Consider the following 21,952-nt stretch of genomic DNA (forward strand, 5'->3'; position numbering starts at 1 on the left):
CGGTGTAGTGTTTTGAGTAACACCCGGGTGCGGTAAAAGAGTGGACTATTCATGTGGGGTGAAAAAGCTTGGGTTTCCCCAGTATCCCTCCGTCTGCCTCCTTCACTGCATTTCAAATAGCCCTACCCCGCCAGATTGACAAGTTCTAGTGCCGCACAGCCGTCAAAAAGCCACCCCTGTACACCACTCAATTAACTGTCCGATTCCCTCGTCTGGCACCAATGGCTCTTATTGCTGTCGCGATTCTCGCTGTCACTACAGTGTTCTTGGTCCTGCGAGTCGGAAGGGCACGGAAACTGCCCCAAGGGCTCCGGGAGGTGCCTGTTGTTGGGAATGTCACTGCCATGGGGGCATATCCCCAACAACAACTCCGCAAATGGGCCGTCGAGTACGGCGAACTGTTCCAGGTGCGCTTCGGGCGCCAGGTTTGGATCTATGCAAATAGTCCATCGGCGGTGAAAGAGATTTTCGACAAGCAGTCCCAGCACACTTCCTCACGCGCACCGAGCCCCGTGGTATCTGATTTGCTCTCCGGCGGAATGAGGTGAGTAAGGGGAGAAAGACGCATCTTGTCCAAGAAACGCCATGCAGTCCACTAACCAGGGTGTACGGGAGTCTTCAGATTCCTCCTTATGCCCTACTCGGCAGAGTGGCGGCGGCTTCGTGCTATCGTGCACAAACTTCTGACCCCGAAAGCATCCAACGAATTCATTCCGTCGCAGGAGTTCGAGGCCAAGCAGCTGCTGTGGGATATTCTGACGGACAACGGCAATCAGAAAAATTTCTACATGCATATTCGACGGTATACGACCTCGGGTACGTGGGCAGTCCCTGTTGCGCCGTCACATTCCCCGGCCGTCCGGTGTTAATTTTCTCAAATCCAGTGGTGATGACATCGACCTACAGACGCCGCGTCCCAGTATGGGTAATTTTTTTCGTTTGGTTCTCTCCCTCCGGTCGAGTTCAGCGCTAACTCCTGCACCATTCCTTCAGGAATGCGAAGACATCCGCGAGATTTACGGGTTAATGCAGGAGTTCAGCGAATTTGCCACGCCCGGAAAATACTTAGCCGAGACCTTCCAAGTGCTGGCATACCTCCCCCAGTGGATGCAGTGGTGGAGAAAGGCCGCCCTCCGGTCCTTCAACCGACAGGCGGTCATCTGGATGAAATACTAGAACCGTCTCCGGACGCAGATGGAGAAGAACCAAGCCCCGGATTGTTTTGTGAAGCAGTTCATCAACACTGACTATGAAAAAGTGGGTATCAGCGAGCTGCAAGCCAGCTTTGTTGCCGGAAGTAAGTTCTAATCATGCATTTCTCGGCCCCTTGCCGACGGGTGGACTAATGGTGTTTCTCTGCAGCAATGATTGAGGCAGGTTCCGAGACGACCTCCTCCGCGCTCAACTCCTGTGTCAAGTACTTGGCGGCTTACCCGGAAGCCCAGGCGAAAGCCTTCGCGGAACTCCGCCGTGTGGTGGGTGAGGACCGCCTCCCTAGCTTTCGCGATGAGGCGGAGCTGCCCTACATCCGTGCTTGTGTGAAGGAAATTCTGCGAATCCGCCCGGTCACCACGTATATCACCCCAAGCACCCTGATGTTTATCGCATACTGACTCGTCCCCTCTACTCACAGCCTGGGCTCTCCCCACTACACCTCGGCGGACGTTGTGTATAAAGATTGGTTTATCCCCGCCAACACCACCGTTGCTATCAATCAATACGCGCTACACTTCGATCCGGCGCGCTACGAGAACCCAGACGACTTTGTGCCGGACCGGTATCTCCAGCACCCCCTCAAGGCGGGGGCATACACCGCTCACGCCGACCCGTACGCCCGCGATCATTTCGACTTTGGCGCAGGCCGCCGCATTTGCCCCGGCATGCACTTGGCTGAGAACAGCCTGTTCATCACCATAGCGTGCCTGGTATGGGCCTTTGAGATCCTCCCCCCGCTTACCGACGACGGGAGGATCGGATCTGTTGATGTGTCTGACGCCGCGTACGAGGAGGGGATGAACACTCTTCCCAAGCCCAGTGAGTTGCGATTCGTCCCGAGGAGTGACAAGGTGGTGGGGTTGATCCGCAGGGTCTGGCAGCATGCTGAGGAGGAGGGCTATATGCTGAGTTCGGTCAAGGTGAATGCGCAGGGGATGGTGGTAGATTGAGTGTTGAATTTTTACTGTATATTGTGTATGTACATAAATTCGTGTTGGGTGATATTATAAGTCTCTTGGGTCGAATGTGGTATCGCTACTAGAGATTCACCAGCATAGAGGTACTTGCATCCCTAAATGAATTAGGGCTGTATCCCATGCAATGTGGGCTTTCCCCAGCTGGCCTCATCTGTCGGCTTCAAGGCTTCTCCCCAAGGAAAATATGGTGGGGTAGGGTTGTTTCCATTCACCTGGGACGCTAAACATATATCGCCCCCCTCTCCCCCCCTCCGCATTTTCATAAAGGGTGTAGAGTGTGGGAGCTTATTCCTGTTATTTGTTTCTTCTTTCGTCACCTCTGCACATCAATTCCCGAGTGGTTTACTCTTCTTCCTCTCAAGTCATCATTTGGGGCATTTCATCAAGAATCGAAGAACATTGGGGACTAGATAGGCCTCTGCTCGCCAATGGCAGCACCCCACCCGTCCAGACCCTCCTCGTCAAGCAATGACAATAGCACCGTGTCCTGCCTATCCTCGATAAAGGAGGTGTCGTGCGCCAGCGCAACATGCACCCCTCGGTGCATCTCCAGATACCGCACACGGGCTACCGTGTCCCGCGCCGCGTCGAGGTCGGTGTGCAAGCAGAATTGGGTGCCTCCGGGGAGCGGGAAGCGGGCGAAGTCTTTGACCCCGTCCAGGAGAGCCCTATATAGAGTTCCAAACGTAACAGTGAGCACAATTTTTCCATTTTCGTCTTTTCTCTCGTGCACCTCCTCTTCCCCCCATGCACTCGCATCTTCGCTGTTGGTAGAAGGCAAGAAAAGGGGTTATACCGTGAGTGACAGCAATCTGACCCCAGCAGGATCCAGTCTCCAGACGCCAGCCGGGCGCATGCGCACAGGTTCCCAGGCATGTGGCCCGGGGCCTGGATGATCCATAGGCTACCATCGCCTAGGAAGTCCAATGCATGGGGAAAAGGTCCGAAGGGCATCCAAGGGCCCAGAAAGGTTTGCCACCTCTCAGTCGCGCGGTCCTCTGGGTCGAAAAATCGGCCATCCCAGAAGGAGGTCGGGTCGGCCAAGTGTCCCGGCGTGCAGAACTCGCGCGTCCCCGGTCCGAACCAGGCGATTGCGTTGCGGAACGTGCGGCTGATGGGACGGCAGTGGTCGAAGTGAGCGTGACTGTGAGAAGATGGGCCAGTTAGTCCAGGGCTGCCGCCGATGCTTCGCAATGGAACTACCTCCGCACCTGAAAATGATGGTATCAATCTGATCCGGTGACACTCCGCTACGACGTTGAATTTGATCTGAGATTGACTCGCTGGGCGCCTGGAACTGAGCCTCGACGAAGGGGCCCTCTGCGACTGCGGGCGGATAGTCGTCAGGGTTCTGGATGTGCCTCTATTAGTGAGTAGATAGTTCTCATACCCACCCCATGTTCCGAGCGACGCACCGACGAGAACCCGAGGTCCCAGATGATATGTCTCTGCTGGCCCGGATGGTAAATGTAGAAAGCCCAGTTGTACATTCTGAACTCCACAGCTGGCTCCCCTGCATGGAGCTTGTGATAATGTGCTGTCATACTTCCGCCGTTTAGGAGCTTCACGTCAACGAAAGCGGCTGTCTCGGGGAGTTCCCGGTCGAAGTCGGACATACTGCTCCTGCGGTGTGGTTGTTTTCGTTGTTGTGATATGTGTAGAATCATACATCAAGGAAATAAAAGGGAAGATGGAAAATAGTGAGATGGTGGCTCAAGTATCCAGTCGTCAATTCATACGAGGTTCTGCAGAACTTATTATATGGGGGTTGTTTTAGGGAGGTGATGTGGTGGATCTCCGAACGTCGGTCCCCCGCACTATACCCTGCGAAGCAATCATAATAAATTCGGCTAGACTGCTTTTACAATACGCGGATGGCTCGAGCATAAATAGTACTACACTCCAAAATCAAACGCTCGGGGATCTATCTGGCCGCAATCACCCCGTTTTCCTCGTCGAGGTAAACCTGTCGAACGTCGGCGGCGTTAGGAACGATGGAGATGACCGTCGGCGCCTGCTCCACGGCTTCTCGAGCAGAGTCAACCACCACCACCGCGCTGGTCCCCTCCATCTCGGTCTGGAATCGCTCACATGCGCTGCGAAAGACGCCAAAGATGTACAGACGCCCTGTTGACGGCATACTCTTGCGCACATTCTGGGCCATGGCGTATCCCATGGCACCCAGGCCTGAAGACTCACCGCGGTTAGCAGCGGCCACGACGACGGGCAACCCTAAGCAATCTGATGCAGGCGGGGTTAGGAAGGGATGTCACCAATAAACTCGATGTTCTCTGTGGTGTCTGCAGTCATCTTTCAACAGTTGATAGATGAATCTTTTTTTTTGTTGGATTGACTGCCTGTATTGCCTGTTGTGCAGGATCTGGGATCATGTTACTGGATATAAGTCACCCTTTTGATGCTCCGGCGGGTGGGGTTAAGCTCCCGTCACCGGCACCCCACCTCCACAGAGACGAGGGGAAAACGGTCCCGAGATTGCACACAGTTAGGATCTTGGGGAAGGAGAGAGGCGAAGGCGTTCTCCTCCGTTTGGTGGTATTGGGGGCTGCTACGAGTGGCCAAGCGCTGTGGGCTTTTGTCGGGAGCACTCTGGAGTATGGCTTTACATCACATACGTGCCCGTGATATGTAGCCCCAAGAGCCATTCTTTGGTCGTATCCGAGGCATTTTTACGGGAAGTTTACCACATATTGGCAGGAGAAAGGATTGAAATATGGAATCTCCCTCAATTCAATGGCGAACCGTCAATATCTTGGATCTTATGCAAATATAACTACATTGCGCCTCGCATTTCCCACCAGTCGCAACCCGCTCAAGCGTCATGAATTCAAAAGGCCTGCGCGATGCAGAACATCATGATGTCGATCAAGCATATATCCCGTGACCGCTGCCCGGCGGGTGATAAAGGGGTGCCAGAGCGGGTCGAACATGGGACCCAACGAGCCCAACAGCTCGTTGCTATCGTCACGGCCGTCCTCCGCCTCGGGCTCCGCCATTTCATCACCCTCGAGTCTCGTGTTAAGCCCAACGCAGGGCATCAGGCTCGGACTCTCCTTCCAGCCCAGGTCGTGAAACTTGCGCACCTCGACCTCCATCCCAAGCCAATCCGCATCTTCCACCCGGGGCGACGACCACGCAGTGGACTCGGTGGTTGCGGGCGTCGCATACGGCAGTATCTCCTGTCCACAGGCCGGTAATGGAGTCTGCGTCTGTATCGAAGAGAGCGGAATAAGATAGCTCGCCGAAAGTGCCTCGGCATGGAGGGTGGTGAAATCCTGGACGGTGAGCGCGTGCTGGATGGGGTCCGTGGATCTGCGCCAGTGGGTCACGTCGGGGCTATCGGGGGCCGTGGGCTCGAATTGATGTGCTACGGGGTTACTTGTGGGCGATGCTGCGGCGCTGACCTCCCAAATGGAAGGTCGGGCGCGGTATTTGTCCCCATGGGCCGTCTTTTCGTGCCGTATAAGGACGTCTCTAGTTCAACCCCGTCCCTTCAGTTTTGTCCTAAACAGACCAATTCCTCTATTCCCAGTTGTCAAGGGAAAGTGAGCCGGGGGAAGGGTGATTGGGTCGAAGGAGCTCACGTGCGACTGTACTTTCTCACGCAGTATCGGCATTGGAACGGCTGTTCGCGGGTATCTGGATAAAAGAAAAAGTGTTCAGCGGGGCACTGGAGGAATTCACTAGGGAATAACGGGCGTGTGGAGTACTGACGACCGCGTCGATGGCGCACGCAATGCTCGCGGCGAAGGAACCGTTTCTTGCAGATGTTGCAGACATGCTGTCTCCTCCTCATCGTCGTCATCGCACAATCGTCGCCCATGATAAGGTCAACGCGAGCTCAATTGTGGGCTGGGTGTCAAACGATAGAGGCAAGATAACACCGTATGGGGTTAAAGATATATGGAAAAGTAGGTGGCGGAAGGCAAGGGGACAAAAATCAAGAGAGGATCCGGCCTCTACCGCGATGTGCCATGTCCTGACGGAAGTTCAAGCATTGCGCTTTTTAGATATTGCTCACACGCGTCTCAACACCGCTGAGGCCATGCTTTGTTCGCTCGAGCGGCGCCACAAAAAGGAAGCTTCAGCACCCCACATACTATGTTATGGCTATGTGGGGGCTGGAACTGGGCAGCAAGAACAAGAACAAAAAGATGGTGTAACCAGGGGAGCGTAATTAAATTTTTTTTATTCTTCTAAGATGGAAAGAGAAAGAATGATATAAAAGAAAAACAATGGAACTGTTAGTAATATCCTGTCGAAATGTCGGGTTTCAGCATATAGTAATGATTCTAAGGAGGGCTATGTTCGCGCAGCAGCCCGCGACCGCCTACACCATTATCTACCCACCATGATGCAAATTCATATGTAACTAAAAGGTTTTGAGGACCTGAGGTGATAAAGATTCGAGATAGACTAGCAGTCAACCTTACAATCATCTCTATTTTGAGACCCCAGAAAGTGAAGCTTTTGAACTTCGTATACACCCTTTGGCTGTGGTGCGCCCCGAGACACCCTGAGACACCGCAGGTGAGGTTCGGGGTACCTTTTGAGGGGCAAAACAGTACGCGGGAATGGCATGGGTATGTATGTCTAGCTCGGACACTGGAAGCGACATTCTGCCGGCGATTGTTCTGTCCGTATACCAGACAAAGCCCTGCAGTGTTGAACATGGTACACAATCTTACCGGTCGAGTCAAAATAGAGCATATTTTCTTCCGCAAGATTAGAGTTTGAAATGCACGTAGTGTATAGTCAATTATTGATATGCCGTAGCTACGCAACTGGCAACGACCAATCTACATGGCGGAGTACCGATTCCGGTAATCTCAGCCTGCTAGTCAACGCATCCTAATGCCCTGATGTTGCATACCTTCGACATCGAACTGGTGGACACCACCCGCCCGTGGCGGATTGAGAGCTTTTGGTTTGCCTACCAGCATGAGATGTACGTGCGTCTCTGGAAGAGAGTGAAGAGCTAGTCGGGGCCAGCGCCTCCGGGTGGGAGAGGGCAAATGAAGGTGGGAAAAATGACTCCGTTTCACCGACGAGAAGACATAGGAAATGACTTGGGCAAGGCCTATTTGTAGATATCCATTGCCTGTCTCATGTCCTTCTCTAAAATCATCCAGGCCGTTGAATCTCACAAGTCACGGTACCGTTTTCTGCCGAACCAGTAGAAGAAAAAAAAAAAGAAAAAGAGAAAAAAAATCAGTTATAATGGACTAAATTTATCTTCATAGGTACTAGATGATGCTGTCGTACTAGGGAAAGAAAGATCAATTCTCGCCATATCACCCATCCTTTATGATGGTATCCATCGGCTTGATATCGCAAAAATTACTTAGCGTGTCATATATCATGGAATAGAAGGAAAGCCAAGATACATTATACCACGAATGCATACGTACATGCTATCTTTAGGATGTCTCCACTACGATAGCTAATGCAGTATCTTCGAGGCCGGACGCACAATCATGAGGGTTGTGGGGCATTCAATGACCCCGAAGCTGACTACATTGGCTCATTATCTGGGAATTGTTAAGCATGATTACAGGTGTCTATGCTAGCTGCACATTGCATAGTTTTTGTGGGGTTCTGATCATTTGTGTCTACAGTTGGGACTTGGCTTGCCAGCCTCGCGCTACTGCGGGTCAAGTTGGCGAAGGGTCTGTTCAGAGACGTACCTACTTCATGCATCTAGATGCAATTTCAGGAGTTTCTTTATGGGTAATTTGAGCTATTGATTACTTATATGTGGTAGAAGAGAGTGGAGTATGAATGGATGACAGTTTGAGCAGTATAGTTCCAGTTTTTCTCAGACAATCGTAGATTTCAGGAGACAAGGTTCAACCTCTCCAACAAATGTATAGATTTAGCTACAGCTACTAAATACTCAGCCACTAATATATGCCTCACTACAGATGATAACCGTATGTTCTCAGTAGCCGTTGAGATACCCTGTAAATCATGATATGTCTGACGCGGGAAAAACATTGTCAATATAACCTTCCTCTTCATCGACAATTAATATTTTCCATGTCTGATAAACTCGCTCCCACTTCCCCCACAAGTAAATAATGTGTCTCGTAACCAACCAAGTACCCCCTCGTGACACTTGATCCGTCAGGAGCGGTGATGATCTCACTTTCAGGTCTAAGAGGATCTTCTGCGTCCTAAAGCCCAAGGCAATATAACCGCCAGCGGTCCCATAGTGACAGGCCATATTTACGGGCTGCCCAGGTGGTAGGTACATTCGTTGTCCGATAGCTTCTCGGGTCCCGGCCCCAAGGATTGATTGGGCCACGATCATCTTCAGCAATGACAGGAGGAACGGGAGGAGCCCAGACTGCATATTCGCAGCGCAATTGAGACGCTTGCGGGAGGCGATCAAGAAAGTAAGACCTGTATGTTTTCCATTCCAGAAGAGATAGTGAGGTCGGTATATCGAGTAAAGGAACGTGGCACATGTCTTCCAGGCAATCAACTACGGAGTCAAGTATGTATCCATCTTCATACAGGATCCTCGACACCGACTCCGACAGCCACTGCCGCAAGTGATTGATGTCTTTTGTAGACCATTCCAATCTGGAGGTAGCATCAACTAGGTCACAGGCTAACTGGTAATGCCATAGCGATTCATAGACTCGATACTCCTCAACCCACGAAGCAGGGCCTGCGTCACGTATCACAGCTCCGAATTTCTCCAAGAACCGTGGCTGCAACTCTCGGGTCCGGTTCAAGTAAGTCGTTAAACAAGCGCACGCGAGCCGCTGAATGTTGGCCGCGACGATCACGGTGTCCCGCAAGGAACCTCGGGATATTGACGAAGTTGAAGTCAAGGACGACTTTTTATAGTCCCATCTCTTGAACTTTTTGAAGTTCTTGTCATATGAAGGTTGACGCAGATGCATGCAAATGCGGAATTTGTGATGCAGCTTGTGGTTCATCATAGGGTTATCTTCAAGAATGCATTCGACCAGACGAATGGCTTCTCGATCTGCTTCCACGTCGGGGCCACCGTCAAAGAGCCAACCCACCCGCTGGGAGACTTCCATGAGGCTTTCGAGGGAAACCCACTCCGCTGCGTATGTGATGATGAGAGAGACGTCGTATGGGAGCCTATCGAATGTATTCATGTTGGCGGTAGTTGACAGTTCTCAAATAGCAGCAAGTCACAAGAGGCAGATCTTCTCTGCTATTTTCAGATGATAGGGAAGCGACACTTGAGTATCAGAGTAACGTTCAAACCAGTACCTTTGTGGAACGGATACGCTATTTAACTTTCTTCTTCATTATCTTGGTCGTGTAAAGTTGGAGCAAGCCCAACATTGCTTTTTTTTTTTTTTTTAAACTTTATCTATGGGACGGGATATATCCGGTTGATGCGCTTCGTAAATTCCGGCTAGTCCTAATTTAAGGGAAATCAGGACTTTGTACAGCACTTATTATGTCTTCAAGTATCTCATTCATAGTTCATCCTGTTAAAAGACGTCTGTAGAGACGCTATTAATACTACTCATATACTGGCATCTGCCATTCTTGCACCCTCTGCGTACGTCTATTTTGTGACATGAACCTTGTTTCGATGACTCATGGCTTCTATGTGGTTAGCATGGTCAATGTATGTATGCCAATGGTTTCTCATGAAACACCAAGTAAAGATCACAGTCGAATGATTCTAATGTGGTCATCTCGGGGATTGCATAATTCTCCTCATTTCCTAACGGTATCTTGTACTGCGCATACTTATGTTGAATGATTTACCCGTGAGCATTAATCATAAACATTATATCCCTACCTGAAGGAATACCGCGGAAATATTTCTCTGAGTCTCACAACTGTATCTTGTTATCTGGTTCAAGTTGAAGATAATTGAAATAGTTACTACGGCAGATCCCGTAGTCTAAAAGAATGAATGAGCGTCAGTTATAGCTTGCTAGCTTACTACTTGTCATGATCGATCAATGACAGAATGGCCAAAGTAAAGAGCGACACCAAAAGCGGCAAATGACTAACCCAATGGTTCAAGCTGTACAATAACTTCCTCGTACAGTCGAATATAGATAATCCTGAATGAGAAATCCATACAATATACTCCGTGCCGCACATGTCTGCACACATACACAGATTTCCAGAGACTACTATTTAGTCAGTCGAAATGCAGTCAGCCAGCTTCATCCGTTTGTACTTTCGGACTGACCAATCTCGAACTTCAAGGCCTGGCGGAAGATGGCATTCCAGATCTCTTGGTTGATAGGAGAATCGTACTGGTCGTGGTACTGGTTCCTAATCAATGCCAGTATATCCGCCGTCTCTCAGCGGAGCTTTAAGCGACACTATTTATGTAGATAGTTCCCTATGTGTTTCGATTCACTGACTCGCCTTTAATTGACGTCTATCGGTTCTCTAAGATAAGAAAAAAAAAATCACTTCGTGACTGGTTGCCACCACATGGTGCAACTCACTCTGGCGGATGGTGATCTCAAACTGTTTATATTGAGCCAAGCTGACGACAATACTGACTAGGTCCATGCTGCAAACGCAAGTTCACCCCTGGAGTACTCTGGAGCTTCTTGGTATGAGCATAATGGACAACAAGCTGTCAGGGGTCATAATCAGTAACATAACAAACTTCAAGCATTTGCCCCTCCATCTACCGCCCAAGTCGCTCCGGTCACATATCGAGCGTCGTCACTTAGTAGGAACGCGACGATATTGGCAACTTCCGATGCCTCTCCCAATCGGCCTAGAGGCACAGCTGGAGCAGTACCCTCCGCACCGCTCTCCTCATTCGCGCGCAACATTGGAATCATCCCGATAACCATGGGCAATGCACCACTGGCACCCAATGGTCTCGTTTACACCGTTCCCCGCACTCCCCTTTCCGTTGGCGCTAATGCAGGTGGATTATAATTTGGGGTCCACAAATGGATCTGGTTCGGCTCTTCCCAAGTGACTGACACCCTACATTACCAGTGGCTTCACTCGCCATTGTAACCTTAGTATGTCATCTACAAGTATGCACAACTTACCCTCCCATATTAGGGGAACATCCACGCAGCCATCTTTGCGAAAATCGCCGCAATGTCGCTCTTACCAACAGGCGCCAAATTATGGGTAAGTGCACCCCAGACATAATCTATGTGTACAATACCGGCCGTATAACAAGAAGTAACCGTCATTTGTTCATGATAGCTATTGAACCTGGGAATTTGGGACGTGGACGCAGCGAACGTGCTGATGGGGGCAAATCAATTCCCAGCCCATCTACCACCGCAGCCGCACGAGCGACGCGACTTGGTCATGATTGCCGCCTTGATATTCCATCCCGAGATCGGTCTAATTCTTTTCGACACTGGATCTTGCGAGGATGTAATCGGGAGTTGGGGCACAAAAGCAATGGAGTGTGCCCCCAGAATCTGGAATAAATCGGTTCATGGTCTACCCGAGGCGATCAAAGCTACCGGCGCTGGGCAGATTAGCGATGTCAAAGCAGTTGTCTTGAGCCATCTTCACTGTGATCATGCAGGGGGGCTGGAGCACTTTTTTGGTACAGGTAAGCTCTGCGTTGAGGTGGCTGGATGAGGTAGTGCCTGTTCTAATTGAGAACCTACTACGTAGACATACCCATTTGGTGCCACGAGGAAGAGTTCAAGAATGCAGTCTGGACCTTCGCTACCGGGATCGAGCGTGGCACATACCTGAGCGACTATCTTGATGTGACACGGCTGAATTGGAAGACATTCTCCGGACAGACCTTCGAGCTCTTCCAAGGGATTACTATGCATCACTGTGCAGGACATACTGCTGGCTCGGTTGCAATGGAGCTTAGCCTTGAACAGACCGGCACCGTAGTTCTGACAGGCGACATGTTCCATGTCTGGGAGAATTACGAGCAGGGATTACCTCCGGGGACTTTGACGAGGGACTTTAATGCGTGGCATCGTAGTCGGGAGTATATTCGAAACCTGGTCGCACGGAAGAAGGCAAAGGTGGTTCTCGGGCACGAGTTGGGCTACTTCAACGCGTTTGGACCGGGCCCAGTCTCTTGAATACAAGAAGTTGAGTTGTAGCCTAAAATACTCGCCTACCACCTCTATAGGCTCACCTTTTCGTGTTGCGGGGTCAGGCTACACGATTCAAGCATGGATCTGGTTCCTGCCTTTACAATGACATGTCTTGTCATCGCATATCGGAAGCCTGTCAACCAAGTAGTATGATACATAGAGCCGGAACTTTCCGGTTACGCAAGTCAATTGACTGATCGACATACTCTCTGCAGCTACCAGAAAAAGTGAGGTATTATTGTTGCACTAGACATAGTCAACGAGATAATAGTAGCCGATATCTCCTAGAATAGCCATCTAGCCATCACAGCTATCCGGGGATAACATAAGCAGCAAGCAAGTCGGTGATTCTCTCCTCTGAAAGAGAATTTTACTGTCTATCCGTTCTGCGACCACATGGAGAACACTTCATAGCATGACTGACGTGTGCCCAGGGTTCAGAAATAGCCTTTCGGCCGTAAGAATTCCCAAAAGCAGCTAGACCGGAATGCTGGTGGGAACCAGTAACCCGCAATCTACTTCAAGCAGCAAAAGTTGAGTCAGTTCCTCCACATCATTCATTTACATGGATGACCACTTGTATTATACCTTCGGCTTCTTACAGCGGGCTTATGTGCCATGGCTTCTGGAAACGAGCGTTGTGGCTCTACTGGAAAGGTCCTCGATCAGAGGGCGTCCCCATCGAATGTATCACCCTTTCTGCGTCTTCACCTGAACCGCCCAAGGTTAGCGCGGAAGCGCAACGTGCAGGCTTGCGAGCAATGCCGGTCTAGGAAGATCAAATGCGATCGAGCGAAGCCCCATTGTCGATGTTGCAGCATGAATGGTCGGTCCTGCGTCTACCGACCGAAGGCTGTGGTGAGAGCTGTGGGGAATGTGACGACAGATGAGCGTATTTCGTCGCGTTCTGCGAACCAACAATCGAGCGGAGGGCCAGAGGAGCAGCAACCGATCCCATTCAACCAAGTCGGTCATCTCAAAGCATCGGATGACGGTCGATTACGGTATTACTCGAGCTCATCATGGGTGGCTGGGGTGGAGAAGTCCACTGTCTCTCCCTGCGATCGGCATGGTCTTTCACCGAGATCAGCACCTCAAACATCGAACGACTTCATCTATCTGACCGAGGTGGACCAGCTCATTGCATGGTATGCGCAGTATTGCCACTTCTGGTTTCCACTTGTAGACTGCCACGAAGTTGTTGCTCAAGTGCACGAGCAGCGAAACCAGGGAAGCTCGAAGCCTGGTGCGCTCGCGCTCATTGCAGCTATATGCTACACTGCGACCCGATCCATCACGGCACCAAAGGACCCCAATGTGTGGTTCTCGTCTCGCTTCTCGTTTTGGAAAGAAGTCACTACTCAACTCTTGGCCGAATCCGGTTACCCGAGTCGACCCAATTTGAATACCGTTCGAGTAGCTTTCTTTCTTGCCATTCCCAGCATGGCGGAAGGACACACTCATCCCAATCCCAGCTCGGTTTCTATCCTCGTAAGAGCTGCCCAGTCTCTCGGTCTTCACCGGGAACCGCTGTTCTTCCAGCTCTCTGCTCCAGATGCGGAGGCCAGTCGCGTGATCTGGTGGTCGATCCGCGGCTTGGACATCACCTATGCTATCTCGCATGGCCTTCCCCCACTGATCCATCCTGAAACCACGGACGTCCGATCCGTTGACTGCGGGAATAGCTCAGAGCGCAAGCTTCTTGGTACCATATCACTGACCACCACATTTATCTCAAAGATTATGCACCGTGTTTACGGCGTGAGCCAGCCCACTCTTCGCGATATCAACCAGTTGGGTGATGAGGCGGAAAAGATTTATGCTGAAGAATGTGAAAAAGACCATGTCCCCGTGGATGCCCTACAAAGGTTCATTGCCATGAGTCGAATGATGTGCTGCTGCAAGATGATGTTTATTCTACATCAGCCCTATCTACGCACGTCACAGTGGCCTCAAGAATCCAGAGCAAAGGCTTTGATATCTTGTCAGCATTATATTCGTGGCTTTGTAGCTGGAGTCAGCGACGAATCACTGGCACCCTACCGATGGGTGTTAGACCATTTCGACGTGATTCACGCCTGCGCCATTATCCTGCAGGACCTGATCCAACATTGTCACTCTCCAGAATCAAGCAGTCTTCGTGATGTGGTGAATATCTGCTTTTCGACCTTTTCGAAGGGCCACCATCCTGTTTGGACGCAGCTTGAAACGCTCAGGTCAAAAGCGTGGGCGGCCAATGGATGGCCTGTGAATGGTGAGGTATTGGAATCTGACGCCAGCTTGGCCGATTACGACCCGCTTTTCGCGTCTTTCCTGTGGGAGGAGTTAGTGATATAAGTAGAACAAACATGTGCATACTTTGGGGGTTTCCAATCCGTCCGTCGCTATATATTAGGAACTTTTAAGAGGACATGAAAGGATTACCACCAAGGTAAATTACTACTCTGTAATACAAGACGAAGTCAGGCACAATGTATCCTCGGATGAATACGGGATTTCAAAGAGTCTTGTTCTATTCTTGAGACGTCTATCTATCTGAGAGTCTAAAGGCAAATCCACGGCGCCAAATCTAGCTTCCCCTTGGATAGAACAATCCATCGGCATCCCTGCACTTACGACGCCATGGCTGCTAGAGCCAAACATAATCACAGCCCCCACAAGCGACGTAGACATCAGCAGGTCGCCCCATTGGCTTTGACCACTTGACCGGAAATCCAGGAACTCTCTGGACGCCACAACAAGCTCACAGCGGCGGCCACCTCGTCCGGCCTCCCAAGCCGCTTGAATGGGTTGAGCTGCGCCAACATCCGGGTGCTGTCGTCAGAGTTGGACTTGAAAAAAGAGTCGGTTTCGGTAGTACCCGGCGACACAGCGTTGATACGGATGCCCCGGCTTGCTAGCGTCTGGGCCATTGACCGGACCATCAGATTCAGGGCTCCTTTGGTCGAGATATAGAGGAACAGCGGTGGCGGCAGCGTACTGAAGTCGGTCAAGTCCGAGGAGATGAAGATCACCGTGCTGCCGCTGCTCAGGTAGGGAAGGGATTTCTGTTATTTCAAACATTAGCCGTAGCACACCGCAAGAGGCTGTGGACTTGCAAAGAAGGGGAGATGGGGGAGGGGTTGAAAGCAAGAATCGAAGCATACCTGCACAAGAAGCCACGGTCCTTTGACATTAACGCCAAATGCCATATCAAATTGTTCTTCGGTGGCCGTCTCCACGTCGGCCAAGGGCACGTAGGCCGCGTTTGGAATGACCACATCAATCTTGCCAAAGCGTGCAACGGATACCTTGATCAGTCGCTCAATATCGGCCGATTTGGAGATGTCCGCTTGGATGGCCAGCGCGCGATTAGCCCCAATTTCCGCAACCACCTTGTCGGCACCCTGCGCATCGGTGTGGTAGTTGACAATCACATGTGCACCTTCTTTGCCGGCCTGCAGGGCAATCGCTCTGCCGATGCCCTTGGAGGCACCGGCAACAAGGACTACACGGTCGATGATGGACATTGGTGTTCTGGAAAGTAGTGGGTGCAATTATGCAGTGGAGAAAAGCAGAGCAGTCTATGGGTAATTTATAGATCTGACGAGCACGGCAGCGCTTATCCGCCATGACTAAATTAAATAGCGACTCCACACTAGTCTCTTCTTTGTATTCTGACAACTTGCGTGTAGGAGTGTAACAGGAGTGTATACAACAGATACTCCTGTCTCAGGATCCCGCTTGGATCAGGGCGCGGCACCAATAATCAAAACCTAATCCACTCCCGGCCGAGTAAACTGCCCAAATAGGTAATCAGACGAGGAGTCATCATCCTCGGTGTCGGTAAAAGCCGTATGGTCCGAATGTCCATTTCGGCGCTCCAAAACCCTTCTCCGCTTATAGATGGATCTACCTAAGTACGGACCTTTTGCCATATGTGTAAAACCCTACCAATGAAGACACCGTTGATGATAGCGGACCGTGTCGATCACACCTTTCCGATAGCCTGATGCTTATTCAATCTGCTGTTCTGGACCATGTCAACGCACTTCCGGGGTAGCACTACCGGCAATATCGGCCTTTCATGATCAATCTACGTCGCCGCGACGGTGAGGCGAATGAAATGCTTCGTTACCAGGTAGTTACGCCGTCAATTGACCCACCAGTCTAGAATGAGTAGGTCTTAACACCGAACGGTGAGTATCTTGGCTAGTATCAAATGTCTGATAGGATGAATGCAGTAGATGAGATGAGTGAGTGCTGAATACTCCCTGATGACAAGAGGTTGCCGCTTCAAGAATTATAAAAGGCCACTGAGCACCTCGTATCTGTAAGCTAGCTGGTCATCTTGAGCAAGACTGTACCTGTTACCAAATCCACTATCTTATCTTCCAAGGCCATAAATCCATTGAAAAACACATCGACATGAGTTCGGACGTGCAAACCCAGTTTCTTGTCGTGGGTGCCGGACCCGCGGGACTCGGTCTTGCAAGCTTCCTCGGACAACATGGTAGGTATTCCATGGACGTTATCGAAGAGCTCTGCGATACTCATCCAGGTGTGTATAGGTCTCGAGGGGCTTGTTATTTCCAAGGCCTCTGGTACCGCGGACACCCCCAGGGCTCATTCATTCAATCCGTTCGCTTTCGGTATGTCGCTCAGGAAAGAGGTCCCTCGTCTTACTGTCTAACTAGATGTATTGTAGAATGTCTGCGCGACCTGGGAATCGAGCACGAAGCTCTTCAGCAGTCAGTCCGTGGTCGGTCCTTTCAGTCGATGCGCTGGTCTAGAAGTATGATTGGCGAAGAATATGGAAAGGTCCTCGGATGGGCTGAGCATCCGTCCTGTATCGTAGGCCTACCTTTCCCGTCCCCTTTCGATAGGTCCAAACTGAGCCTTTGACAGGGAAACGCATTCGGCATCACCCCGTGTGAATATGCCGAGCTCTCTCAGTCGGAACTGGAGCCTCTCCTAGTGCGGTATGCTTCTCATCACAATTTCGACGTCCGATTCTCCACCGAGCTGGTGGGCGTGCAGGAATTAGGACGTGATGGGGCGCAGACAGGATATATCTGCACGATCCAGGACAACATCACCCACACCACCTTCCAGATCCGCACGCAGTACCTCTTTGGTGCAGATGGGGCCAGAAGCCAGGTAGCACGGCAGTTGGACTTCAAGTACAGCAGCAAACCGAGCGGTGGCAAGGCCTGCAATATTCTGATTCGAGCGGATCTGACCCGTCATATGCACGAGGACCGCCACGCTGCCCTTCACTGGATCTTGAAGCCCAATCGTACTTCATTCTTCGGCCTCGTGGCGCATCTGCGGATGGTCCGACCCTGGAATCGATGGGTGCTGGTAGGCTTTGGTCCCAATGGTAGCGATCCGTTTGCGGGTTTGACGCCTCAGAGTCCCGAGCTCATCCAGTGTATACGGGAGCTGATTGGCGATGACTCTGTGGATATTGAGATCCTGCAGATGGATCATTGGACCGTGCGTGAAAGTATCGCCGAGGCGTACTCCATTGACGACGCGAATGTTTTCCTCCTGGGCGATGCCGCTCATCGCCATCCGCCGGCATTCGGCTTGGGGAGTAACACTTGCGTCCAGGATGCATACAATCTCGCGTGGAAGGTCGCCTACGTGTCCAAGGGGCTTGCCGGCCGTCAGCTCTTGCACTCCTACAGCAAGGAGCGCCAACCAGTCGGTGCTATGCTTGTTCGGGAGGCTAACAACGGCCTTCACGCGCAAAGGGACGTCTGGCAATTAGTCGGAATGTTTGCTGCCACCCCGGAAGAAGGAGCAAAACAGCTGGCCAAGCTGTCGGAAGCTAGTGATGAAGGGGCGGCGTATCGCGAGAAGATCCAGAATGCCATGAAGCGTATAGAGATTGAGCTTCACAGTTGGGGTGCCGCTTACAATCAGTGGTACGAATCAACGGCGGTCTATCTCGCAGATGAGGAGCACAGCAGGCCAAAATTGGAGGGCAATCCAATCCTGCAGGTTCAGGTCACCACTTATCCCGGCAGTCGACTCCCTCACGCTTGGTTGGATATCCCTACCCGTGGCAAGAAAATTTCAACTCATGATCTCGCTGGAAAAGGCGCATTCTGCCTGTTCACGGGGATCGGTGGAGATGGTTGGAAAGAGGCAGCCAGACATATCACCAAGTCAACAGGAATTCCCATCAATGTGTATGGTATCGGCTTCGGCCTTGACTACAGTGACGTGCATCGGGACTGGCATGACAACCGAGGGGTCGAAGAAAGCGGTTGTGTTCTCATCAGGCCGGACAGATTTGTTGCTTGGAGATCTCAGAAAGTTGTCTCTGACTGTCACGGCAAGCTCATGCATGTCTTGGACTCGATTCTGTGCAGGGAGCGGGTTTAGCAGTGTACTTTGCCAAGGTTTACGCTCAGGTATCCTACGGCATTACAGTAAGGCACGGTTTGAAGCGAATAGATACGCCCTAGTGTTCTTCTAGTATTCCCTGCTCAACATCGCCCCTTAGATCAGTTCTTGCCGTGGATATCTATTCATATATTTGTCATCTTTGCAATCACCAGTTGTTCCAAATTTCTTCCCTTGATTTGGGGTTAGGTTACGACTAGAAATGTGTTGCCAGGTAGCACCATGGTTTCTCAGCTCCAAGGTCAGCTGGTAGACTCACGGGAGACATAAGCCCGAGGCGCTTAGATCGCTGTGGCACTAGTTAAATATTGAGACAACATACCACATAGACCAATAGAGGAATCTCTTTATTAGATACTGGTATAGCTCGGCTTTTCTTCCAACACTAAACAAACAAACCCACGAGGTCAGCGACTCCTTATGGACACAGAAGTGGAAACGGGGAGCGCCTCTGGTGGTGTACGGTTGTAATGCATGTGAGGACACAAAACAGGTCCCCTTTCTACAGCGCTACTGCAAGCCGCTTAGATGATCAGCGGTGCATTGATTGATGTGGGACGAAACGGGTCGAGGCAGATGTAACTTGACTTTTCCGTCCGTAACTTCGATCTCCATCAACTTTAGCCTAGAGATAAATGGGAAGACATTGGTCGGTTTGGCAAGTCATCTCACAAGTAGCTAAATGCACTACTGGCCTGAGAATCCTACGATGGGGGTATGCAGGGCCTTATTTATGAGTTCTAGAACAAGGTTGCACACGAAAGTATACTCAATGCAGACTATGCATGATGACAATGGGATCTCCACACGCATCTCTTGCTAATCCATCACACGGTATCCTAATATTTACTACTGTATCTTGCTATGTAGATCGTGATAACGTTGCTTGTTTTCTTGCAGTCGTGAATCCTCCCATCGGCTCTCGTGCTTAAAAGTGAAGGCGTCTCTCACCTCTAAGCTGTCGCCAGTAATTCGTCGCTTCGAGAATCTCGCTGCAGCCTTGTAAAAGCCACCCCCATCTTCTAAGAAACGGCACTGTTGCCTCCCAATTCTGAGGATCCGATGGTTCGCCCCAGATAATAAAGCCAGCCCCTTCCGTACCATTGCCACCCCATTCCACAAGATCGGCCCACAGCTGTTCTTCGTCGTCATCAGTCAACATATTTGACACACATGTAGCCACCAATAAACTATCTCGCAGCCTCGCCAGCGGGAACAGATCAATCCAAGGGTGATGCGGGATCCTCCGTTGGAGGTCTGTCGGAATCAACGACGTCGGGCCGGTGGAGGAGGCAGCGAGATCTGCAGCCTTCGCCGGACCTATGAATCCAAAGGGCGAGATAGCATGACACACGAGCCAATCAACTTGTAGTTTCAGGGCTGTGGCGTTTGATGTCAATGCATTGATGGTATTCAGTTGGATTACTCTCATGAGCTGATCCGTATTAGGCTGGTTGGTCATATAATTGTGCAGTGCGTCCAGAGCAAACCGCTCAAGCATAGCACGTCGTTGATGTGCAGTAGTCGGGGTGAGTTGTTCATTCATGCCTCTTTTCCCGGCATCTGTGACTCCTTCGGTGGCCCCATCTTTGGCGCCTTTTTTCAGTTTCCTCTGGCGCCCTGTGTTCCCCGCAGATTAGTTCCATGAAGGGGGGTTAAGTCGCATGGAAACCACTTACAAATCCTCTGGTTCAATCGGTTCTGTAACCGTTTTCTCTCCTTTGGATTAGTCACTCCAGCCCAATCTTCGTTCTGACGCTTGATGTAGCTCTGATGAGGCAATTGTTGGAGAATAAATGGACTGATCTAGCCTGTCGGAAGACGCCATGATACTGATCGGAGAGTGGGTTGAAGATCGAAGAAATTGTCCGAAGGAAGAAATTGCAGAGAAGAGATGCAGGCGGCTTAGATACATGATGTTAAAGTTTCGGAACTAACGTTGCTGAAGAGGGCTATCCCCAGTGAGTTTCCTGCCATTGGGCGACTTGATGGGACCCTTTCGGGCACTAATGCAACTGGATTATATTCCTGGTCGCCAAGCACCAATGAATGTATTGTTCGCCGACCCACGGCACTGTTCTAGTAGAACAATCCAGTATCTACACTCCATGTCTCTCTTTTCTCCCACCGGTAGTCTCAGCACACCTTAACAACTCTATTTATAAGAAGGCAATGAGGCCGGTAGCACTAGTCCCTGAACTCGGAGGAGGATAGATATCTAGTCAAGAGATAACATCAATCTCACGACCATATAATTCCAATGCGGCCGAGAAACATTCCTTAACAGGAAATGACTTACGACCACCGTTTGAAGATCCTTCCCTGTGTGGGAGTCGTATAAGCCAGTCACAGCTATGGACCCACGGTAATCGGGACAATACTATGGATGATGTCCTCGGCATGACGGTGTCTTCTCAACGAAGAGCAATATCGCCAGGTACAGTTGCTAAACCAAATTGGCCGAACAGGGCTTTGTCACCGTCTCGTTGGACCTTCCGTTCTGGGGCGCGAGCGGCGGTGAGCCACGCAACGGGGTCACTCCGGATATCTATGCGGAAGCATATAGTGCCGCGGTCGATTATCTCGGCACACAGAGCTTCGTGGATCGGGAGCGGATTGGCATTTTCTGTTGAGGCATCCATGTAGGCTAGTCACGTGCTGCGCTCAGACCTCCCACATAAAGCATCTCTACGTGTTGCTTTGTTTTGCTCTTCTAGATAGCTTAATTTAATTCACTCTTTTGCTTCTGTTTTTTGTTTATTTATTTATTTTATTATTTTTGTAGAGTATTTTTTAACAGGTTATGAGCCTGGTCTCTACACTGTAAAGTTATTCAGAACTTGCTATAACTAGTTATTTATTATTAGATAAGATATTTTATTATAGAATACCGGTCTTAGTAAGTTTAATAAATTTAATTAGATTATTTACATGTATTAAAAAGATATATTATATAATTTATTTATTTATTTATGCCAAGCACGTTAAACAGACGGGATAATATAAGAAATTAGATATAAAATATTATTTAAAAATCTCTTTTTAGAAGAAGAGGAGGTGATAATATTTAAATTATAAATAAATAAATTATTTAAATAAATGCTTGATAGGATTTCAGGATTATTATTTTTATTAAAGAAATATATAAATTTCTTGAAATAGTATTTTTAAGTTAAGTAGATATTTAAAAATATTAGATTATTAAATTTAATTAATAAAGATCTACTTAAATTTAATAATAAGTATATAAAATATAAGATATAGTAAACTTATTTA

The 21,952-nt window shown here is 50.0% G+C and overlaps 11 protein-coding genes across 11 annotated transcripts; 4 read left to right on the top strand and 7 right to left on the bottom strand.

Moving 5' to 3' along the window:
• Nucleotides 1–221: 221 nt before the first annotated feature.
• Nucleotides 222–2,165, top strand: BO79DRAFT_227777 (cytochrome P450; the record flags this gene model as incomplete). Its single annotated transcript, XM_025683902.1, has 7 exons — nucleotides 222–544; nucleotides 623–816; nucleotides 885–925; nucleotides 994–1,155; nucleotides 1,195–1,297; nucleotides 1,363–1,573; nucleotides 1,634–2,165. 7 exons carry the CDS (start codon nucleotides 222–224, stop codon nucleotides 2,163–2,165), a joined length of 1,566 nt encoding a protein of 521 aa, XP_025540404.1.
• Nucleotides 2,166–2,598: 433 nt separating this feature from the next.
• BO79DRAFT_146178 (MBL fold metallo-hydrolase) lies at nucleotides 2,599–3,808 on the bottom strand (the record flags this gene model as incomplete). Its single annotated transcript, XM_025678443.1, has 4 exons — nucleotides 2,599–2,860; nucleotides 2,989–3,336; nucleotides 3,404–3,555; nucleotides 3,608–3,808. 4 exons carry the CDS (start codon nucleotides 3,806–3,808, stop codon nucleotides 2,599–2,601), a joined length of 963 nt encoding a protein of 320 aa, XP_025540405.1.
• Nucleotides 3,809–4,116: 308 nt separating this feature from the next.
• BO79DRAFT_146284 (uncharacterized protein) lies at nucleotides 4,117–4,368 on the bottom strand (the record flags this gene model as incomplete). The annotated part of the gene is made up of 1 exon (XM_025678447.1): nucleotides 4,117–4,368. The coding sequence occupies one exon, from the start codon at nucleotides 4,366–4,368 to the stop codon at nucleotides 4,117–4,119; it is 252 nt and encodes an 83-aa protein (XP_025540406.1).
• A 661-nt stretch (nucleotides 4,369–5,029) lies between these two features.
• On the bottom strand, nucleotides 5,030–5,990 carry BO79DRAFT_217036 (uncharacterized protein; the record flags this gene model as incomplete). The annotated part of the gene is made up of 3 exons (XM_025683344.1): nucleotides 5,030–5,684; nucleotides 5,815–5,849; nucleotides 5,925–5,990. The coding sequence occupies 3 exons, from the start codon at nucleotides 5,988–5,990 to the stop codon at nucleotides 5,030–5,032; spliced, it is 756 nt and encodes a 251-aa protein (XP_025540407.1).
• A 2,396-nt stretch (nucleotides 5,991–8,386) lies between these two features.
• Nucleotides 8,387–9,349, bottom strand: BO79DRAFT_254318 (uncharacterized protein; the record flags this gene model as incomplete). Its single annotated transcript, XM_025686057.1, has 1 exon — nucleotides 8,387–9,349. The coding sequence occupies one exon, from the start codon at nucleotides 9,347–9,349 to the stop codon at nucleotides 8,387–8,389; it is 963 nt and encodes a 320-aa protein (XP_025540408.1).
• Nucleotides 9,350–10,704: 1,355 nt separating this feature from the next.
• On the bottom strand, nucleotides 10,705–11,038 carry BO79DRAFT_254319 (uncharacterized protein; the record flags this gene model as incomplete). The annotated part of the gene is made up of 2 exons (XM_025686058.1): nucleotides 10,705–10,812; nucleotides 10,871–11,038. The coding sequence occupies 2 exons, from the start codon at nucleotides 11,036–11,038 to the stop codon at nucleotides 10,705–10,707; spliced, it is 276 nt and encodes a 91-aa protein (XP_025540409.1).
• Nucleotides 11,039–11,297: 259 nt separating this feature from the next.
• On the top strand, nucleotides 11,298–12,265 carry BO79DRAFT_264042 (N-acyl homoserine lactonase family protein; the record flags this gene model as incomplete). The annotated part of the gene is made up of 3 exons (XM_025686738.1): nucleotides 11,298–11,330; nucleotides 11,409–11,769; nucleotides 11,835–12,265. The coding sequence occupies 3 exons, from the start codon at nucleotides 11,298–11,300 to the stop codon at nucleotides 12,263–12,265; spliced, it is 825 nt and encodes a 274-aa protein (XP_025540410.1).
• A 633-nt stretch (nucleotides 12,266–12,898) lies between these two features.
• Nucleotides 12,899–14,702, top strand: BO79DRAFT_245011 (uncharacterized protein; the record flags this gene model as incomplete). Its single annotated transcript, XM_025685431.1, has 1 exon — nucleotides 12,899–14,702. The coding sequence occupies one exon, from the start codon at nucleotides 12,899–12,901 to the stop codon at nucleotides 14,615–14,617; it is 1,719 nt and encodes a 572-aa protein (XP_025540411.1). The 3' UTR covers nucleotides 14,618–14,702.
• A 250-nt stretch (nucleotides 14,703–14,952) lies between these two features.
• On the bottom strand, nucleotides 14,953–15,809 carry BO79DRAFT_264047 (putative oxidoreductase, short-chain dehydrogenase/reductase family; the record flags this gene model as incomplete). The annotated part of the gene is made up of 2 exons (XM_025686739.1): nucleotides 15,427–15,809; nucleotides 14,953–15,327 (listed from the first exon to the last, which is right to left on the bottom strand). The coding sequence occupies exons 1-2, from the start codon at nucleotides 15,787–15,789 to the stop codon at nucleotides 14,953–14,955; spliced, it is 738 nt and encodes a 245-aa protein (XP_025540412.1). The 5' UTR covers nucleotides 15,790–15,809.
• An 878-nt stretch (nucleotides 15,810–16,687) lies between these two features.
• BO79DRAFT_264050 (uncharacterized protein) lies at nucleotides 16,688–18,655 on the top strand (the record flags this gene model as incomplete). The annotated part of the gene is made up of 4 exons (XM_025686740.1): nucleotides 16,688–16,772; nucleotides 16,831–16,911; nucleotides 16,968–17,113; nucleotides 17,168–18,655. 4 exons carry the CDS (start codon nucleotides 16,688–16,690, stop codon nucleotides 18,653–18,655), a joined length of 1,800 nt encoding a protein of 599 aa, XP_025540413.1.
• Nucleotides 18,656–19,604: 949 nt separating this feature from the next.
• BO79DRAFT_264054 (DUF3425 domain-containing protein) lies at nucleotides 19,605–20,467 on the bottom strand (the record flags this gene model as incomplete). The annotated part of the gene is made up of 2 exons (XM_025686741.1): nucleotides 19,605–20,296; nucleotides 20,356–20,467. Coding segments are annotated over 2 exons (804 nt in total), but the record flags the coding sequence as incomplete, so codon positions are not given.
• Nucleotides 20,468–21,952: the final 1,485 nt, after the last annotated feature.

Source organism: Aspergillus costaricaensis, assembly GCF_003184835.1.
Source record: "Aspergillus costaricaensis CBS 115574 unplaced genomic scaffold BO79scaffold_13, whole genome shotgun sequence".
Classification (NCBI taxonomy): domain Eukaryota; kingdom Fungi; phylum Ascomycota; class Eurotiomycetes; order Eurotiales; family Aspergillaceae; genus Aspergillus; species Aspergillus costaricensis.